Source organism: Zeus faber, assembly GCF_960531495.2.
Source record: "Zeus faber genome assembly, chromosome: 19".
Classification (NCBI taxonomy): domain Eukaryota; kingdom Metazoa; phylum Chordata; class Actinopteri; order Zeiformes; family Zeidae; genus Zeus; species Zeus faber.
The window spans coordinates 22,729,539-22,750,973 of NC_137206.1; the positions used below are offsets into that span (position 1 = coordinate 22,729,539).

The 21,435-nt window shown below is 43.6% G+C and overlaps 1 protein-coding gene across 3 annotated transcripts in view; it reads left to right on the top strand.

Annotated features, from left to right (window-relative positions):
- drosha (drosha ribonuclease III) overlaps positions 1-21,435 on the top strand; it is a 147,451-nt gene that overhangs the window by 110,114 nt on the left and 15,902 nt on the right. For all 3 annotated transcript variants that reach the window (XM_080020549.1, XM_080020550.1, XM_080020551.1), the window contains 4 exons: positions 766-923; positions 10,580-10,685; positions 13,355-13,496; positions 15,172-15,254. In XM_080020549.1, the coding sequence (XP_079876675.1) occupies positions 766-923; positions 10,580-10,685; positions 13,355-13,496; positions 15,172-15,254 (489 nt within the window). The remainder of the gene's footprint in view (positions 1-765; positions 924-10,579; positions 10,686-13,354; positions 13,497-15,171; positions 15,255-21,435) is intronic.

Sequence of the window (21,435 nt, forward strand, 5' to 3'; positions counted from 1 at the left end):
TTTATATATTCCTCATGAGTACAGTAAGGAGCTGATACTGTCCTTTGCCCAGCTTCATACTGAACCCTGCAACCTCATCCCTCAATCACCAAAACGCAACCCAAAGCCATTTATGAAAGTAGCACTGACAACCATACCGTGTGTTGTGTCCCAGCCATTACTATTAATTAGCAGGTTTCTCAGTGTGTGTAGATTCTGTCCTGAACTGCTAATAAATTATCTTTAGGATCATTGGCTATTCTTGGATGTCCGTTGACCATTTAAATCAGAACCCCCCCCCAGGTTGCATTGCAAGATCAGTTAACTAGCATCCCCAAGAGTCATTAGGTGAAAAGCGTCTTGCACAACGATGCCTCAAGAGGTTTAGCCGCCCTGGTGATTTAACCCGGGCCCTTTTGGTTGCTAACTATAATAAGCCACCATGCCTGAAATTGGTGGGGGGAGGGAAACGTGAGGAAATAGGAAATTGTGTTTGACTTAAAACTGAATAACTAAAAGCTTGTGTGAAAAGAGTGTGGGGGAAAACTACACAGCCTCAAGCTACACAGATTGAGGATGATTTTGTTTAAGGAATTTAGTCAACGTTCTTAAGCGGGAGCGGCCGGCACTGACTCAGCAGGTAAGTGCCGCGATGTCTCACTCGAGGGCAGATCCGCACATTTGCCGTTAACGAACACGCCCTTGGCGGGATGCTTGAGCCTCTGAGCCTCTGAGTCCTATACAGTTCCTTTTCAGACCTGGTGTGTTTGGGTATTCTCTGTCCAGGTCCAGGAGCCTCAGACGGACAGGCAGCTCATCGAGACATCCCCGGTGCTGCAGAAGTTGACCGACTTTGAGGAAGCCATCGGAGTCCCCTTCACGCACGTCCGTCTTTTGGCCAGGGCCTTCACCCTGCGGACCGTGGGCTTCAACCACCTCACCCTGTAAGTACAGTCGTCTGAGCCACGCGTGCATTTTAAAGCGCTCCGCGTCCGTGTTGACTGCGTTTCCTGTTTGGTAAAGCGGACGCAAACCAATTAAAATGCAAAGTGAGGTAGAAGGTGGCCAGACGTAATTTGAAGGGATGATTCAGAGCAGATCAGACCCGTTTCTCAGCCAGGTCCCATGGGAGATGAGGTGCGGGCCATTACTGCATTTTATATTATCCAAGGACTAGCGGCTTTTAATCATACTTTATGTGTTTTAAACTTGTATTGTGATGATGTAGTGACCATCACCCTCTTCCTCATCACTTCCCCCCTTTGTGTCTTTCAGCTGTGTGTTTTTTGTTTTTTTACCACCAGTCTACAAGCACTTTAATAATGCTTTACATCTTGGGTGTTATATTCAAACAGAAAGCGAGGGCCTTTAACTAATATTTGGCTCAGTGCCTAATCCTGTAGTTTTCACAGCATACTGAAGCTCGAGGGACACTGGAGTATCTCTATCCGAAGCCTGTCTCTGCCCGGCAGGGCACAGCCCTCTGGGAAATGGAGTTTTGATTATATTTGTTGGCTCCGCGATGGCTTCAGTATGGAGCTGTCCTTCTTTTTCTCTGCTGCCCCTTCGCTCATTCAACACACTTTTTATTCTCATTCATCCTATTATTATACCGCTGCCTGCCTTGTAAATCCCCATAGGCTTACCAGATTCGTTTCAATTTAAATTTGTGAAAAACTTGAGCTCTTTTCTTTCCATACAGTTCTGTGTCGTAATATATCTAATCTAGTTAATATTAATTTCCAAACTTTTAAATTGAGTTGGGGGTAATTTACAACTGAAATTGGAAGTGTTTTTTTCTTTCTTGTTCTTGCCTGCGCTGACTTTTGTTTACATGATAACTTTAAAAAAGGCGACTCGAAATTGATTGTCTCAGCCTATTTGAGGTAAACCTGTCACTAGTAGGCGTAGATCACATTGCACCTTGATCAGTTCCTGATTAGATTCATGTTTCGAAAGGTTCTTATCTTTTTTCAGGAAAATTGGCTTTTCGCTAATTGTCTTATGGGCTCACGGCTCTCAGATTTAAGTTGTTGCAAATTCTGTGTATGAGAGGAGGGTTATTTTCAATCGACGCTTAACTCACTTCTGAGCTTGACAACACAATAGTGAGCCTGACAGCTAAGGCAAATTAGCCTTGGCAGCACAGCTCTGATATCTTATTGGCAGGTTGCACTCAGTAATTGCTTGCTTAGGTTTGCCACAAGGACATTTCGGCCTATAAGAGTGTGTGTGTGTGTGTGTGTGTGTGTGTGTGTGTGTGTGTGTGTGTGTGTGTGTGTGTGTGTGTGTGTGTGTGTGTGTGTGTGTGTGTGTGTGTGTGTGTGTGTGTGGGTGGGTGGGTGGGTGGGCGGGTGTGTCTGGCCTACAATGGTGCACTCTCGCATGCACACACTCGTTCAGACATGGATGTACATGCTAATCCGTCAGTTGGACGTCCAGGCCCATCACACTCACGGTCAGTTCGTTCGATTAGATACATGGGTGCGGTCAAGTTCACCCAAAGGACTTTTCACCTCAAAGTTGGTTTCCCGGGCATTGTCCCAAACCTGGTAGCATGTCATCGACGATAACAAGAAAAGTAAAATGCCTCTCTGTCTTTGAATAAATTTAATAGGATTTTGTGTAGGGCTGGGTTACAAAATAATAAAATAAAATTAAAAATCTATACTCTAATACAATTGAATTCCATTTCAATTTCTGAGGTGACTTGAAAATTATGTTGTTGAAAAGTTGGTGAGATTTTGAATTTATGCAACCATTTTCAGTTTGAATTCAAAACCACCTTAATATAAATTACATATTTCAATTCATTTGTGATGAATGTTTTTGTAATGCACATCAGATGGTACAGATGGAACAATTGGTTGAAATTCTTGTCTAAAATTTCAATATATACTAGATATGCAATCGTATCCATGTCATCAAAATAGAATGGTGAGATCCTGCCCAATGCCCAGCCCTAATATTGTGACATATTATGGTCTGGCATGATTGTATAATATCTAGTGTCATGTTGTTTTTATGGGGGACATGTACACCATTTAAACATACATATATATACACTACTCACAAAAAGTAATAAGATATAGATAAGATAAGATATTTGGCTTTCGGGTGACATTTATGGAAAATGTAAAAAGTTCACGTTACAGTGATATTATATCATGAAAGTAGGGCATTTAAGTAGAAGCATGCAATGGTGATTTCCTCATCTCTAACAATTTATTGAAACAAAAGCCAACAACAGTGATGGGTTTACCACAACAAAAAATGTCAGTGTCTCAATAACTTGTCATGTTCCCTTGAGCATCAAGTACAGCTTGACAACCACCTCTCATGCTGTTCACAAGTCGACTTATTGTCTGCTGAGGCCTGGCACCTCACTCTTCTTGAGGGCGTCCCTCAGGTCATTGAGGTTCCGGGGTACAGAGTTACGAGCATCTACACGGCGACTCAGCTGATCCCATAGGTTTTCTATGGGATTCAGGTCTGGAAAAAGTGCAGGCCACTCCATTTGAGGTACCCCAGGCTCCAGCAGCCGTTCCCTAATGATGCGACCTTGATGACCTGGAGCATTGTCGTCCATGAAGATAAAATTAGGCCTGTGTTGTTCATGCAGGGGCACAATGACTGGATTAATGATGTTATTCAGGTAGTACGGGCTTGTCACTGTACCATTCACAAAGTGTAGGGCAGTTCTGTATTGACTAGACACACCTGCCCACAATAACACCACCACCACCGAAGGCTCGTCTGGTGACATCAGTGGTTGATGCATAGTGCTCTCCTCGACGTCTCCAACATCGTTGGCTGCCATCATTTCTGCTCAATGTGAATCAACTTTCATCAGAGAGCAGCACTGAGGCCACTGGTCCCTCATCCAGCGTAAATGCTCCCTGGCCCATGCAAGACGATGATGGCTGTGCCTGGTGGTGTGGTCAGGTACCCTTGCAGGTCGTCTAGCACACAGACCACGCTGATGTAAATGGTTTCGAATGGTCTGACGTGACACTTGGGTGCCTCTCACCTCCCTTAAATGTGCCTCCCTTAAATGTGCCATTGTGAACAGTGCCACAGGCTGTCATCAGTGTGGGATGTGGCCAAAGGACGTCCACTTCTATGCCTTTCTGTGACTCTTCCAGTCTCTGTATCTCTGTTGCAACCTGCTGATGACACTCTGTGACACTCTAAGCTCAGTGGCCACTTCCCTCTGAGAACATCCTGTTTGAAGCCTCGCAATGGCGAGGTACTGTTGATCAATTGTTAGGTGTCGTCTTGGTCTCATGATGTCAAAATGTGAACAGCATGATGAAGAGGACTGTTTAAATACCAATTCTAATTGAACCAGGAAATGTAGTGGTCGATTCATGGATCAAACACCTGTTGTGAATTTTGCTGTTCAGCTCCTTGTTAGAGAACAGCAAGTTGTGCAAAAAGTACTGAAACATTGAACAGTTGGACATGTGCATTCAAAAGTTTAGAGAAGGTCAAATTAAGTTCACCTGTAAAGGTAATAGTGCATTTTAGGTTCATCCTGAAATTTCACCCGAAAGCCGAATATCCCTAACTTTCTGTGAGGTGTGTGTGTGTGTGTGTGTGTGTGTGTGTGTGTGTGTGTGTGTGTGTGTGTGTGTGTGTGTGTGTGTGTGTGTGTGTGTGTGTGTGTGTGTGTGTGTGTGTGTGTGTGTGTGTTTTGTTTTCTTTATTTATTTATTTTTAAATCATCGCCTTATTAGCATCAGGTTGACCTAAATTGGGCTGGGAGACTTGAAAGCTGGGAGCGACTGATTACCCAGAAGGACTAAAGGTTAGACTAAAGTAGGTCAGGCTGTCAGGATGGAGAGAGGAGGGAGGTTAGTGAACAAAGATGAAGGTCAGACAATAAGGTAGCCGGGAGATGAGGAGACAGGACCCCGCTTGGCCTTGGGCCCACCACTTTGTGCCGAGCTAGAGGACGCGCTGACCGTGTGGGAGGCGCGGCGTAAGAACCCGAGATGGGAGTTGACCCCTGTGGAGAGGCGGCGGAGACCCGGAGGCCACCTTCAGACGGTTCAGAGATTGAGTGCTCTGGTCCCCAGGGCCCCTGGACTTTGTTATCGCACAGCTGGGGAGAGGCTCCCGCATGAACGGAAAAGTTTTCCGTGTCAGACCAGGTCAGGTGGTTTAATTAAGATTGTTGCTTCCTGTGATGAATTGAGTTCTCCCATCACTCCCTTTCTTTCCCAAGGCACAGTCACCTGTTGGTGACTGTGCCTTGGGAAAGAAAGGGAAGTAATGCCGATTTGATTTCAAATCATTTGAAGGATTTGTTTCTTGTTTTTCAATCCAGACTCTATCTCCCATAATGTTTAGAAATGTACTGCTTCGCTGCAGCTTCTTACTGTGCTTGAATACAAACAGGAAACTGATGATACTCACAGTCTTAGTATATTATACCGAAAAATAGTCGCAAACTATACATATTACCAGGGTTACATTTATTCTTTCCACTTCTGCAAATCAGGTCTTTTGGTTACAATTGTGATGAGGATTTACTGTATATCTAACATGTTTTTTTTAAGGCTTTTACATTTGCCCCATAAAACTCTATTTAAGCAGTCAAGCTGAGTGGTATGTTTCTAAATAGTGAAGCGTTCAGCGAGATTGTTCTATGAAGTTGTAAATTCTTCTTCAGGAAACATTTAAATATTAATTAAATGTAATTACGGCCTGGGCTGAAAAATAGCAAACCTATCCCTTTAGAGGTCAGTGACATGGCATTTAACTCCATGTTTAGCTGAGAAAAATGAACCAGGCCATTCGCTGTGCGTGCAGCTTGGATTCTCTACAGCTTGCCCAGGAGCATGCAGATTTAAGAGTTATTTACGAGGTTATTATGAACTATTAGATACGCTGCCGCTGGTCTTTTAGTATTTTGTATTTCTTAGCACATTAGTGTCTCTTTATTTTTATTCACGCTTTGTTGTCCGGGGTGATACAAGGGGTTAGTCGTGTCAGCCTGGAAGCATCGCTCTCAGATAATTGTGTTCTGCTCAAGCTCAGGAGTTTTTAAAATCCAAACCTTGGGTCAAGCTTCCTGCTTTCCAATAAATTCCTCATTGTTTGGTCCTGCCTCAGCAATGCTGCCAAAGTCTATTCATTCAATGTAAGAGGGAAGCGTAGGCCCATGCTTTTTATCAGCCGATCGCTGAGATTGCCCGGAAGTTAACAACTTTATGCAGTGATACGATCTTTAATTTACCGGTAGGGATGATATAGTCACATAATGACCATGGAGCGTACGAGTGTAGTGATACACTTGGTGCGATGCATGGTTCAGGGTTCATGGTTTGGCATAGTCACAATATTTAAATTATGACTGTAGAAGATTCCCTGTTTATTCCTTCTGCATTACATGTGCCAAAACAAACAATTCTAGGAGAATCATTTATTAGTTGTTTTTTTTCCTCCAATTCTTTTTCCTTTCCTATTTATATTTAAGTGCAGATCGCTCAAACTCTTATTAATTAAACATCCTTTTAAAGGGAGATGCTTGTCTAAATAATATAATTTCAAAGAATGTTAACTTCTAATTTGCCTCGTTATATCTGAAAGAAAATCTTTTAATTATATCTTCTTGGATAAATCCTTGGCACGCTCCAAATGTATTCTTCACCAGAGTTGTTTGGACCCAATTTAGTACTTTACAGCTTTTCATCTATATAAATCTTCCTGCTATCCATTTTCCTGCTGCCATCCTATAACTCTTTGGCCGCCATGCCCTACTTGGTGCTCCACATGCTGAATTTCCCCACAGGGATTAATAAAGTGAACGCCCTAAGTGAACGTCAGTGTCAATATTTGGTTTCCGTTTATATTCTATGACGTCAACGTCACTGCCAATCAATTTGGATTGGTGAATCTGCCCTCCAGTGTTTAAAGTATGTAAAATAAACTTTTCAGATCCACGATATGCATTATGGATCTGAAAAATGTTCCACCCCCTGGTTCTTACCGAGGGATTGAATCTTCAATTCAAACTGAAAATAATTATTAATGACTAAATTAAAGTCCAAGGCAACAAAGGCCAAGGCGTTTGGCACAATTCATATTGAATGCGACCACCAAAATTAATAACTTTGACGGAATTAAATGAGTCATTCATCGTTGACATAGAAAGAGGGAAAATTGAATGACTGTTTTAACTGTGTGACTCGTCAAGTACCAAATCTCCAAAAGTCAAACCTTCCATCGCCATGAATAGTCATAAACTTTGATCTTGCAAAACACGAGTCAATTTCCCTTATTGTGGAATTTGAAACCATATCACGGCACACCTGACAACATGTAAAAACACTGTTGTGGTCCGTCTAGTTACATCTCATATGGACCGCTGCCAGATAAGAAGTGTTTGACCTTGCGTGCAGCACAGCACAGCACACCGGTGGGGGGAAGAAAAAAAAACAACCCAAAAAAACAAACAAGGAGATTACCTCCCGGGCCGCACAACTCCCGGTGCAACAAAATGTGTTGGAGCAAAATGGAGCAGGGGGGCCGCCCCCGCTCTGGATCAGGCCGCCCTGTGGCCCGGCGTCTTTATGTGGGCCGTTAAAGGTATTTAAGATCAAAGTCAAAGGAGAATAAAGACATCGCCGATGCACTTTACTTCAATTTCGTACTGCGGCACACTACCACCCCCGCCCGCCCCTCCGCCCAAGTGGAGGAGAACGCTATTTTTCATGGCTCTTTCTCCGGGAAACGTTCTCCTTCTGCCCCGGCTATCTTCTCTCGCTCTCTCTCGCTCTCTCTCTCTCTGTTTCTGTCTCTCTCTCTTTCTCTCTCTCTCTCGCTCTCTATCTCTCTCTGTTTCTGTCTCTCTCTCTCTCAATCGCTCTCTCTCTCTCTTTCTCTCTCTCTCTCTCTCTCTTCCCCTCTCCCCATCGCTGTTCTCCACACATTTCTCCCGCTCACATCTCTCCCTTTAATCTGTGCATTCAACCCCTCCCATCTCGCTCTGTCTCTCTCTCTCTCTCTCTCTCTCTCTTCCAGCTATAACCGCATAGAAACTTAGAACGCAGGCGAGGCAAGACTGTCTGTCTCGTCCGTGCCACCCCACCCTCTCACCCCCCTCATCCCCCTTCCCCCACATCACACCCAAGCCGCCCTATATGTGGCAGCGTCTTAAAAACTCGCCGCAGAAACACATGCATCAACACATGTTGAAGATTGACCCCCACCCCCAGATCCTCCCATCCGTCACAACCACCATTCATCTCTCCTTCCTCCCCGCCTCGACCCGTATGCTTCTCGCTTGTGTGTGGTTTGGGCGCGTGCCGCAGATCGTTCTCGTTAAAAGCCTCTGTGATTGTTTTATTGTGTGTTCTTGCCATCCCTTTCTCTTTCTATCGCTTGCTCTCTTTCTCTCTCTCTCTCTCTCTCTCTCTCTCTATCTCTCCATCCTTCCCTACGTCCGCTCGCTCTCCAGATTTTCCCCCGGATCAGATGTTGTTTCCTCGACGCAGGGAAATGGAACAATAAACTTTGACCTTTTAATCCTCTTTCTGATGATAGCCTGACTCCCCCAGTAACCACCACCCGTCTCCCGTATCGCAGCTGCCTAACTCCTCTCTCCATCCTCTCTCTCTCTCTCTCTCTCTCTCTCTCTCTCTCTCCTGTCCATACAGTGGATTGTGGACAGTAATGGTCTACAAGTGGATTGGTCGTTTTGTAAGGGAAGCTGTCCCCCATTTGCTTGGAGAATATTTTACGCCGTATTTATAAATCTATTTAGCATATATTTTCCTAAAAAAAAAATCATACTTTGCCTTTTCATTGTTGCGCTGTTAATTACTAGTAAGATGCCTAAAGGCCTAATATGTTCATATGGCAGTTATTTAATTTTGTTTTCAATTTTCCACTTAAAAAGGAAACCAAATAATACAAATATCCATTTATTATTTAATATTCAATATTGTTATTGCCTTTTTTTTATACATTGGCTTTGGTTTTTGGCTTTTTTTTTTTTTTAATACATTTTACACATATACAAACCTATTAAAACAGCGTTGAATAACCCTATAAAAATATCCACTTCTGCACTATGGATGGATGTACAATACGTTTATATGCTCTGATACAGTTCACCTTCCCTGCATGCACACACACACCACACACACACACACACAAACTCAGTCAAGCTGCCTATCTGGCACAACATCAAGCCACATCTGCAGCGCTAATCTATAATTCTGTTTAATTAATGACAATTACAGGACCAGCAGTGACTACACCCCCTACTCTGCACTGTACACAGGCTGCCGCAAAGCACTCCATCTTAAATGTCATTTTATCTTGAATCCCGTTTGCAAAGTCTTATCCTTTAAACAAGTGAGCAAGAAAAATCATTTATGTTGGGTTGTATTTAACATTCCACTTATTTTCAGTGCAGTCGCACTCAGAGAATTGTGTTGTAACTAAATTTCAAAGCTGTCTAGAGGCTTCATATTTTTTGAATAAATTAATTTGTTGAAACGTGACATTTGGAATAAAATTAAATCAAAAAACAAACTTTTAATTTTTTTATGAAAAAACATTTTTGTAGGCTTTGCTTTGTGTTTAGGGTTAACTCCTTGCATTGATGTCGCATCCCAAACGTCTCACACATGTAACATTCCTGATCGTACCGTACTCACTGAGACGCATTCTCCATCCGCAGTGCAGGTTTTCAAAGTGCTACAGAACCTTTTTGAGTAAAAGTATATGATTGGTCATGGTTTTAATAAATATTGAAATGCAATACTAAAAGAATCACATTCCATGTTGAATCTGCAGATGGATTTCCTTGAAATATTCACGAGTTGCCTGGAACTTCATATCCCCGTTAAAGGCCGCTCGTGTCAGGGGGCTGCGGTAAAATGTCTGAAAGCCAGAACCTTCAGACAACTTATGCATATCGGACTTTACCCAAAAGAAGGCCACTTTTGCATTTTTCAAATACTCATCGTCGAGGGTTCGGCCTCCATCATAGATAAGCTTTTTTTTTTTGTTTTTGTTTCTGTAAGGATCTTCCACCTAAAGCAGCCTTCAGCTCGTCACGCAGCCTGCTAGTGCTGGCTGCGGCAAAGGCCACCCATGAAATGTACATTTGCAGACATCAGCATCCAATGGTTTAAAAAAAACTAAAAGCCTGGTGGGTCTGTCTGAGAGCACCATGCCGCCCCTGCCCCCGGGGTCACATACCCAAATAACCTCATTTTTGTCACGCGTCAATGCGTATAATCTTTACCTTTTTTTTTATCAAATGCAATTTTGTATATATACTTTAATTTGCTTATTCTTAACATGCTTTTAATTTATTTAATTTTTTTAATCATTGTATTATTCTGCTTTGTAAATGCATTTTGCTTGTTTGCTTTGCTTTTGTTGTTACTATGCAATCTCCTTTTAATGTTAACCACTTTGTTTTACATGTTGTGTATGAAAGGTGCTATACAAAAACAGGTTATTATGATTATTATTATGATTATTATTAATAATATTAATGAATGTCCTCGGTTTTCTTTCCCTTCATTACCCTGTGTCCATCCATCGCGTCTGTCTTGTCTTGTCTCTCATCCAGGGGTCACAACCAGAGGATGGAGTTCCTGGGAGACTCCATCATGCAGCTGGTGGCCACGGAGTACCTCTTCATCCACTTCCCCGATCACCATGAAGGGCACTTAACAGTAAGTCGGCCATCACACACTCCATAGCAGGGCTCTCAAACTAGCTGGGGGCCACCGGCCCGGTTGTCTTCCCCTATGTGGGCCGCTGTTATGGACTGAGCCATCAGACGCTGGAGTCACAGGTAGAATGGACAAAAATAATGATTTTGTTGACTCAAAAATATGATAAACTCAGGATGGGTTGAAAAATCTGAGTGCAGAGGAAACATTTCCAAATAACTAACACCAACTCAAAGTTAGGTCAAAATAACTTAAAGAGCTCTCAACATGAAGACAATGGACCGGCCCAAATGAAACAGGAGGGAACATATAAAGGGTGTAGCTAAACTAGAATACACACAAGTGGGGTGAAGCAAAATTATTTACACAAATTCACAACATATATAATTACAGAAATACATATAAATACCATAACAAATATGATTTCTGTCTATATCGATTCAATTTCAATACAAAATTAGGATTCAATTCCACATCGCTTCCGTCCGATGTTGATGAGATTCTGTCTCGATACATTGACATTTTATACAGAATGACTTCAGCATTTATTACCATCTGACCTACATTGCATTCCAACAATATTTCACAGAAGAGATTCAGTTTAATTCAGAAATTAAATATTTAAATTGGTTTGTGACTGTGGTGGTATTTCATTTAAGTGGAAAATGATTGCTTAACTTCCAGACAAAGTATCAACATTACAATTTTAGAATCGATTCAGAAATTGAACCGTAGAATAGAATTGGATCAAATTGCAGTATCAATTTTTAATATATATATATATATATATATATATATATATATATATATAATATATATATATATATATATATATATATATTCCTTTTTTACTCAGCCCAAATTGGCACTGGTTTTTGCCTCCCATCCCAACTTTCGCTCTATCTCTCTCTCTCTCTCTTTCTCTCTCTCTCTCTCTCTCACTCTCTCTATATATATATATATATCCACACACCCACAAAAAGACACAACACGGCCACTTCCTGAAGGCTTTCCCACCTCATCCTCCTCTTCATCTCCTGTCCTCCGGCACATACCTCCTACGTCTAAATGTCTCTTTCTGTCTTCCTTTTTTCTCCCACTTTGTGTTTCTCCCTTGACTAAACCTGCCGCTCAGCATTCGCATCAGTGTGGGTATGTGGGTGGGTGGGTGGAAGGGCTTTATTTGACTTCTTTGTCAGTCTATTTATTTGTTTGTTTGTCTGTTTGTTTATTTATTTAATGTTCATCGCTCTTTCTCTCTCTCTCTTTTTCTCTCTCTCTCTCTCTCTCTCTCTCTCAATCCCTAAGTGGCAGCCAGGTATTCACCCACTTCACTTTTCCTATCTTTTTTTTGTTTCCTGAGAATCTCCCTCCACTCCACCTCCGTCACTGCTTATCTGCCTGTGTGTGTTTACGGTGGCTCCTTGCCTCCGCTACTGTCAACAGAGGGAATTGTTCCCATTTCAATAACAGGTCTTTGTCTGCGTTTTGCCTTTTATTTCCCTTTTTTCTCCCCGCTCAAACAGTGCGTTTGTGTAGACTTGAGTGCGCCAACACGTCTATCCATCAGTCCGTCCGTCTCTGCCATCAGACATGAAACGCGGCACTCTTCTTCTTCTTTTCGGTGTTCGGTCACACGGACCTCAGATTTTCCCCCTCCCCACTTGTTTAACATTCTAGGTTCAGCCGTTCACTTCTACTGAGGCGGGGCGGGGTGGGACGGGGGGCAAAGTAGAGCATTTCAACTGCTCTCGACTCAACTAAAAAATAAAAACGCAGAGAGTGACAGAGGGTGACAGAGAATGGCAAAGAGAGGGAGAGAGAGTTATAGAGAGAGGGAGAGACAGAGCGAGCGAGCAAATTCCCCTGCAGTTGGATATTTATTAGTGGAAAATCTTTTTTACGGATGGTAGTTCTGACATCACGGGTGTAAAAGCTTCCAGTGGAGCGGAGGTAAGAGACTGAAAGCCGATGCCCCAGAGTCTGAAGAAGAAAAATAAATAAGTGGACGTCTGAAATGGATTGCAAATTGAAAAAGTGCTCATTCAACATGTGTGTGTGTGTGTGTGTGTGTGTGTGTGTGTGTGTGTGTGTGTGTGTGTGTGTGTGTGTGTGTGTGTGTGTGTGTGTGTGTGTGTGTGTGTGTGTTTGTGAGAGAGAGAACTAACGTGTGTGTGACCAACAGTGTTTTTATGTGTGTGTGTGTGTGTTCCCGCGTGCAAAGCCGCTCGACTAGGAGGAAGCGGCGTGCTACAAAGCGCCGTTTTGTGTGCGGCTTTATTTATAACGTGTTTGTATTTTCTCCTCTTGGAGGTAAATGCACCCAACCAGATCCGGCATGTTTCCTTCCCCTCGGCTCACAGTCACAATGTAATATTTAACACCCCCCACCCCCCAACCTGAAACATTTACCGCGCATTACTGTGTGTCCCTTTGATGTTTTATTCCGTGTGGGGTTTATTTTGATGTCCCCTCTCCGTGCTGTTTGTGAGTTGTCACTCTGGGCGCGTGCTTATTTGTGTTATTTCTGTTTTGGATGCCGACATACTGTAGGTAAGTGAAGCTCACCTTCAATAAAGATTTGAAAGCCGTGTGTGCATATGCGTGTGTGTGTGCGCGTCCACTATGTGCTCTTACCTTATCGCATTGGTTCATGTGTTTTCCTCCAGCTGCTGCGAAGTTCCCTCGTGAACAACCGGACTCAGGCCAAGGTGGCGGAGGAGCTGGGCATGCAGGATTTCGCCATCACCAACGACAAAACCAAGCGGCCGGTCGCCCTGCGCACCAAGACCCTCGCCGACCTTCTTGAGTGTATGGCCCCGCAACTCACGATGTATAAATAACAATTTGAATTAGATCAGTAACTCAGGGATGCACTGATACCACACACGTTGAGAAACAGTGAGGTCGCTGGTTTTGACGACCCCATGGGTGGTGTTTTCTTCCATTCATTTATTGGCTCTCTGTTTTTGTTTGGACCAGGGGTCTCAAACCACAGGACCGGGGGCCCACGTATCATGTTTGTGATATATTGTTAAATCTGGCCTGCAAATTAATTTTAAAATCACAATCACAAAATCCATGTCATTTGACCTAATGTTTTGAGAATAATATTTTTGATCGTTCTTTTTATGATGGCAAAATTTGTTCCGAAAGTGCGACGACAGTCGTTTACTTTGGTATCTGGTTTAGGTGTCAGAGTCACATGTACATGTTGACGGTATTGCACCAACACGATTCAACAACATTCAAAGATGGTGTAGTCAGATGCTCTAACAGCGCGGGGCTAAACGATTCGGAAGCAAAGTGGTTTAAAAGTAAATAAATTATGAAAAAAAAATAAAATGGATTAAACATTCAATGCCCACATCAGCAGATGCATTTGAAACGTGAATTTTCCAGGTGATGCACTTGAGACCAAGGCCTCAACGATGCCCCCCCGTGTCTCCTTTGATAAAGAGCAGCGGCTTAGGGTCCAAAATGTCAATATAGGCTCAATGTTCTGGGAATGGGGACAGAACATGGCAGGCCGGACATTCGGTCCTCGCTGTGAGGGGGTGACATTTGCACACTCGCTCACGGCGCCCCCGAATAGGCCACACTGTACGAGCGCGGGGGATGGGGGGGCTATTGACGCTTTCAAATGCAGTTTTCAAGAGATGGACCCCGATGCAGATAATCACAGATGCTCTCAAATACGCACAGAGACGCAAATCTGCTTTTCTAAAAATGGGCTTTTCTAAATATTCTTCAAAGGCCGGGCTGGTGCAGGGGCCGATGACACGGGAAGCGCGGCGGGCAAGAACTGAAATGAGTGTGACTCCTCGGCATATGAATACCCATGGCCTCCGGCTACAGCGGGGGCCTCCATTGGCCTCCTGAAATATTACCTATTATCTCCCTTTCTCTCTCCCTCCCTTCAGCCCGGCCCTCTTAGTCATGGAGATGAGCGAAAGTACAGAACGGATAATGGCGTCTGGAAACGAGGGGACACCGAGGGGTTGGCGGGTGAAAAGCGCCGCCTGCCGCATACGTTTCCAATCCGCTTCATTACATTTGAAGAGACGAGCGCCGATTCAATTGTGTTTGATTTGAAAAGATTATTTCTAAAATTGCGAGGAGGAAGAGGAGGGTGGGAACAAAAAACAAATAAATATACAGAAATTCTGCCTCGGCTTTACCCATACCAATTTCCTGTTTGGGTGATTGGAAAAGGAAAGTGCTACTGCGCTTTTTTTGATTCAATTCATCATTTGCAATAGCGTCCTGCCACTTGTGGCCCGCCGTGGCGATGGCTGCGGCCCGCGTTGCCCGCGTTCATCTGGCTCTCTTTGTTCTGGTGTGATTTTCAGGGCAGCTGCAGACTGAAGAGAGGTCGTCGATAGCCACCGATTACGGAAAAAGAAGGTACCCTTTCATCTGCCATGTTGTTTATGCCGTCTCTCTCCCTCCCTCTCTCTCTCTCTTGCTCTCTCTATCTCTATAGCATTCATCGCAGCCCTCTACATTGATAAAGACCTGGAGTACGTGCACACCTTCATGAACGTGTGTTTCTTCCCCAGGCTGAAGGTGAGCCCACTATCGACGAGCCCCGTCGCCACGAGCACCAATCAATGATTCCACATAAGCTGGCACCTCAGAGTGAGGGGGAAAGAACGGTAGAGAGAGTGAGAGAGCGAGATCGGAGGGGACTAATGACTGTGCCCCCTAATGGCACGAGCATCGATATGAAACGCTTCGAGTGGCGCTTGCCTCTTGAACGCTCCCCGCATCGCAACGCCGAAGCCCCGTTTTAATGAGAAGGGGTTCGGTGTTTGGGGTGCAGTTATCGGGTTGTTAGCGTCTGTTGTCTGTGTTTTGCCATCGATCCCGCCGGTGCTCAAACGGACGACGCCGACGCCAGTTTCCTGAAGCGGCCTGCCGCTTGGATCGTTCAAGTGAGCGCCGGGGCAGGCTCGTGCACAATTCATCCGTCAGTTTTACATATCCAAAATCTCAAAGCAAGGAAACCTCTGTTTTGTCTGTTGGTTTGTCATGTTAATGCGAAGTTGGTAGTCGTCCTCTCATTGTGTTATGTGAATTCTGACTGAATTGTCATGTTGTGTTGATTATTTTTGGCCTATACTGTAGCTACCACAAATTTAGGGAAAATCTTAAAACTGTGTTCGCAAGTTAATTGTTTTTTTGTTTTTTTAAACCTCACAAATAGTCTTAAGTAATATGTACATTCAAATATACACCAATCAGCAACAACATTAAAACCACGGACAGGTGAAGTGAATAACATTGATCATCTGGTACCAATGTCACCTGTCAAGGGGTGGGATATATTAGCAGCAAGTGAACAGTCAGTTCTTGAAGTTGATGTGATGGAAGCAGGAAAAATGGGCATGGTAAGGATCTGAGCCACTCTGACAAGGACCAAATTGTGATGGCTAGAGCATCTTCAAAATGGCAGATCTTTTGGGGTGTTCCCGATATGCAATGCTTAGTACCTACCAAAAGTGGTCCAAGGAAGGACAACCGGCAACAGGGTTTTGGGCACCCAAGGCTCATTGATGCGTAGTGGGGAGCGAAGTCCATCCCGTCTGGTTCGATCCCACAGAAGAGCTACTGTAGTACAAATTGGTGAAAAAGTTAATGCTGCTATGATAGAAAGGTGTCAGAACACACAGTGCATCACAGCTTGTTGTGCATGGGGCTGTGTAGCTGCAGACCGATCAGAGAGTCCATGCTGACCCCTGTCCACCTCTGAAAGCACCTACAATGGACAAGTCAGAGTCAGAACTAAACCATGGAGCAATGTAAGATAGTGGCCCTAATGAATCAATCATTGTTTTTTTTTCATGTAAATGGCCAGGTGCCTGTGCGTTGTTTACCTGAGGAAGAGATGGCACCAGGATGCATTATGAGAAGAAGCAAGCCGGCGGAGGCAGTGTGATGCTCTGGTCAATGTTCTGTTGGGAAACCTTGGGTCCTGACATTGTTGCAGACCAAGTACACCCCTTCATGGCAGCGGTATTTCCTGATGGCAGTGGCCTCTCTCGGCAGGATAATGCGCCCTGTAACACTGCAAAAATTGTTCAGGTTATAGGAACATGACAAAGAGTTCAAGGTGTTGACTTGTCCTCCAAATTTACCAGATCTCAATCTGATGGAGAATCTGTGGGATTTGCTTGAACAACAAGCCTGATCCATGGAGGCCCCACCTCGCAAATCCAGGACTTAAAGGATCTGCTGCTTGGTGCCAGATAGCACAAGACACCTTCAGAGGTCTTGTGGAGTCCATGCTTTGATGGGCCAGAGCAATTTTGGCGGCACGATATATACACATATTAGGCAGGTGGTTTTAATGTTGTGGCTGATAGGTGTACAGAGTACAAATAAAATATATACCGTTAACGTGGTAAGTTTATTCATACCAGCAACAACTTCCTGTTGAAAATGCGATTGTGGGGGCCTGCCGTAAATTTATCAACGTATCCGTCACTCTGTTGGCAATGGGTCCCTTGGCCACCAGGGGGTGCTGCATTGACGCTCCGTTACATAGCTCCTCCATTGACTTGAATGACTCCGGCAGAGTCAACGTTCGTCAATGGTTTCCGTCAGTACAAGACATGACCTGCTACTTGCAAGAACCTCTGGATTGAGCACAGTTTGGCAGCGGAGCCTTGGTCAGCAATCCAGTGAGCTGCCTGTTCGTTTCTTCAAGAAGAGGAAAAAAAAAGGACTCTGGACTCACCCTCTCGCCTACCTTAATGGGCACACACACACACACACACACACACACAGATGAGAGTACCCACACAGCGTGGCGGTGTCTTTGTGAAGCCGCTGCAGTGGTCTGATATGCCATGCTAATTGCTGTCTTGGTGTGCCTCTCCTGGGAGACTCCCCCAGCTCCAGCAGACCCAGGCTTTGCGTCATGGTGGCTGCTAGAGAGAGCGCCTCATTTCCACTTCCAAAGAGGAGAGTAGTGGAACAGCCGCTGCTTCTCGCCCCCCCTATTTCTAGAAAACCACAGAGTTGCATGTAATCGCTGCTTTGTTCAATTTGCGTGGAAGTAGAAGAGGAAAAACAAGGCGACATGACGATTCCTTGTGTTCGTGCTGTAAGTTTCTTTTCTCTCTGGTAGCACCGTGAGATAAAGATATGGATAGGTGTGTATGCATTAATGAATGCAGACGTGCATTTGGACTGCACAATATGGTTTCAGGTTTTTTATTGTGATGTGCCTATCCACAATAATCATTTCACAAGAGGTGCAATGTCAAGTGAGGCAAATTAACTTAAACATCTCTTGCTACAATTTTTTTTGTGCTTGATACAAAAGGAAAACTTGCACAATTCTCATTTTCCATGACTAATCTACAAGAGAAGTCTGTTTGATATAACATAATTTTCAGATTCAATGGTTCTTGGTCTGGTTGGGTGGGTATGAAGAACCGGTTCTAATTTGGAACCAGTTCCAAACCGTGAATTCGATAAGACGTGCATTTTGATTCTGCTTATGGGTTCATAACTTTTGCATATTTCAGTGGCACTCCCGACTCGCACACCTTATGTTTTCGCGGTGTGGTGGCAGACGGGCAAATGTTGTAATAACCATCCAATGAGTATTTTCCTCAAGCGCCATGTTCCCCCATGTTTGTTTACAACACTCCCACGTGCAGATAACGTAAAGAGCTGCGGTGTAATATTTCCGTAAAGCAGTTCTGCTGCTGATTTGCGGCATAGCGATAGAAACGGTAGTGCGCGCACACACACACTTCTGTTTACATCCTGAACCATGGCTGACCGCAGCAAACGCTCGAAAGTTTGGCTTCGCTTCACTACATTTTTATGTATATATTTGTTATTAATATTCTTCCATTATTTATTTAAATAGTTTTGGTTTGTAATTGTTTTTGTTTATCATTCCTCATAAGAAAGAGTGATATTTATTTTTATAAATGAAGGGAAAAAGAAACCTTCCTGTCACAGTTGACAGTTTACTAATTATAGCTTAGATGTGCCAAGAATACATATATTATTTTATTCCACGCAGATGCACTCCCCTACAAATCACCCAAATCATTCTAGAATGATGAATTATTTCCGAATAGAGCTATTTAAGTCATCTGGTGAAAATTCCATATTGCAATATATATTACAGAAAAAAAATATTGCAATGTCAGTTTACAATATTGTGCAGCTGTAAGTGTGCAGTTATTCACTTTGGCCTTCCCCTTATGGCATGTCAGGGTCTTTATAGAGAACTGCAGACAAACACACACACACACACACACACACACACACACACATATTCATATATATATATGTGTGTGTGTGTGTGTGTGTGTGTGTGTGTGTGTGTGTGTGTGTGTGTGTGTGTGTGTGTGTGTGTGTGTGTGTGTGTGTGTGTGTGTGTGTGTGTGTAGTACTTTATTAATACCCAAACTTAGACTAAAGTATCAAAATAAATAAATACAAAATAAAAATAATTATATATAAAAGAGTGTGTGTGTGTGTGTGTGTGTGTGTGTGTGTGTGTGTGTGTGTGTGTGTGTGTGTGTGTGTGTGTGTGTGTGTGTGCCCTGCTTTCAAAAGCTGCTTCCAAATCTTTCTGCTTTGGACCCAAGCAGTGTAGATGCCCCCCAGAGAGAGTAAAAATGAGAAGGAGAATAAGGGAAGCAAAGCAAAGGAGCGAGAAATAGCGGAGATAGGAGGAGAGGGTGGGAGTGGAGTTGGAGGAGTGGGTGCGCGCCATAGAGGAAGAAGGCACTCTTTGTAGAAAATTAATAGGAGCAGACAGTTCTGGATTCAGAGTCTGCCGTTTTTTTATAACAAGGCTGCATCCCTGTTAATGGAAGGGCTTTTAGAAGTCCCCCTTGGATAAGAGAAAATGTATCAGGACTGCACACCTGGGAGGCCTCCCTGACGCTCTTTATTTCTGGCCCGGGATTGGCTTTTGTCTTAAGTAGCCTGTGATTTGTACCCGCCACACACAGATGGAGAAGCCAGTAAGCGCATAGCAAAGAGCGAGACAGTGATAGAGGGAGAGAGAGGTTTGGAGATGGAGATGGAGAAACCGCGCGCAAGCAAATAATTGAGAGTGCAAAAGGAAGTCGGGTTGGACGGGGACGCGGAGGAGGTCAGCTGGCGCTCAACTGTGAAATAAAAGCAGAAGCTGCTGCGACCAACCCAGTTCTGCAACCGCAGCTGTGTGTGTTTTTATGGAGAGATAGAATATTGGATTTTGTGTGGTTTTATTTTGTGTGTATATATAATGCATATGTGTCTTTGTCTATTAGCTAGCAGGTTCATTGAGTGCTTGTTTTTTTGTCAATTTCTTGTAGTTTGGGTGTACTTCATATGCACGCGCATGCATGTTGGTATGAGATGTGTTAGAGATGTTCACAAGTCATCAAATGGAAAGTCTGAAGTGTACAGTCACAGGGCCGAGTCAAGTCTGAGGCCTTTGGTCCCAAGTCTCTGAGGTATTTGGGCAGAGTCGTCTCTGAAGTCTTTGGTTTGAGTCAAATCTCAAGTCTCTAAAGTCTCAAGCTCAGACTCAGTAAAGTCTGACTTCTTCACTCGTGGGTCTGAGTTAAGTCTCATGCTCTTTTAGCTGTTCCTCTGTCCGCTTTGTCATGCCGGTCAAGACAAGAGTTATGTCTGCCTGACTGACATACCTCTTCATGTCCTCAGGCCTCCAATAGCCGGTTGGATCGTTGGCCTTCCAGATGATTGCTGGTGATTGGTTCCACAAGTTGCCATGTGGAGTTCAGAGCTGATTTTGCAGAAGGACACTGCTATTCGCTCCGTATTCTAACCCAAAGGCTTACTTGAGCCCACAATAGTACGAGAAAAAATACTGAAAAATGTAGTAACCTTCTTTAAAATGTCTGTCTCCTTAAGACCATCTCTCAACCAGCTGCAAGCTGTGTGCAAAACATTGCCGCCGCTGTTGTGGCAGTTGCTCTGAATAGACTCAACGTCAACATGATAATTCTCCCCTACTTCCTCTCAGGCTGGTATATTCCAGGTCCTCCTCCCTGCTCACAACTGATGCCACGGTGGGGAAACATTCCGGGAAGGCGCCCTTTTCATATACTCAGCCTTATCACTGATGTAATTTATATTCTTAGACCCGTAAATCTGTCACAAGCTAAAATAACAGACTTGGAACTGTGTTCTCCAACTCTAAGAAAGGCCCCATAACCAGTAAAAAGTAATGTATGGACTTGTTGGTCCAAATGTTGAACATTAAGAGGACTAGGCAATGTAATTCAAGTTTCATCGAACTAGCTAATGTGCTTAAATAATACATTAAAAATCCTAAATTATTACTGTTTAAGCTGTCAATTATGACTGAACTCAAAACTGGCGACCCATATTAAACAAATCATAAATGACACTCCCCGCTCTTGTGAAAAAAGAAATTGTCAAAGCACTGACATTTTCTTTGAATATTGTATTCAAGGCCCTGTTTGAAAGACTTGTTCAGGAGTCATTTTTGTCGAGATAAATGATTTATTTTGAATTAATATTCTGAAGTCACATAGGGGCAAGTCTCTTCATATGTCACTTGAGCCTGAAATATGTAAATATGTTTTGTCCACTGATCATGTCATGTGGCTTTGCCGTGCGTTTTTGTGTGTGTGTGTGTGTGTGTGTGTGTGTGTGTGTGTGTGTGTGTGTGTGTGTGTGTGTGTGTGTGTGTGTGTGTGTGTGTGTGTGTGTGTGTGTGTGTGTGTGTGTGTGTGTG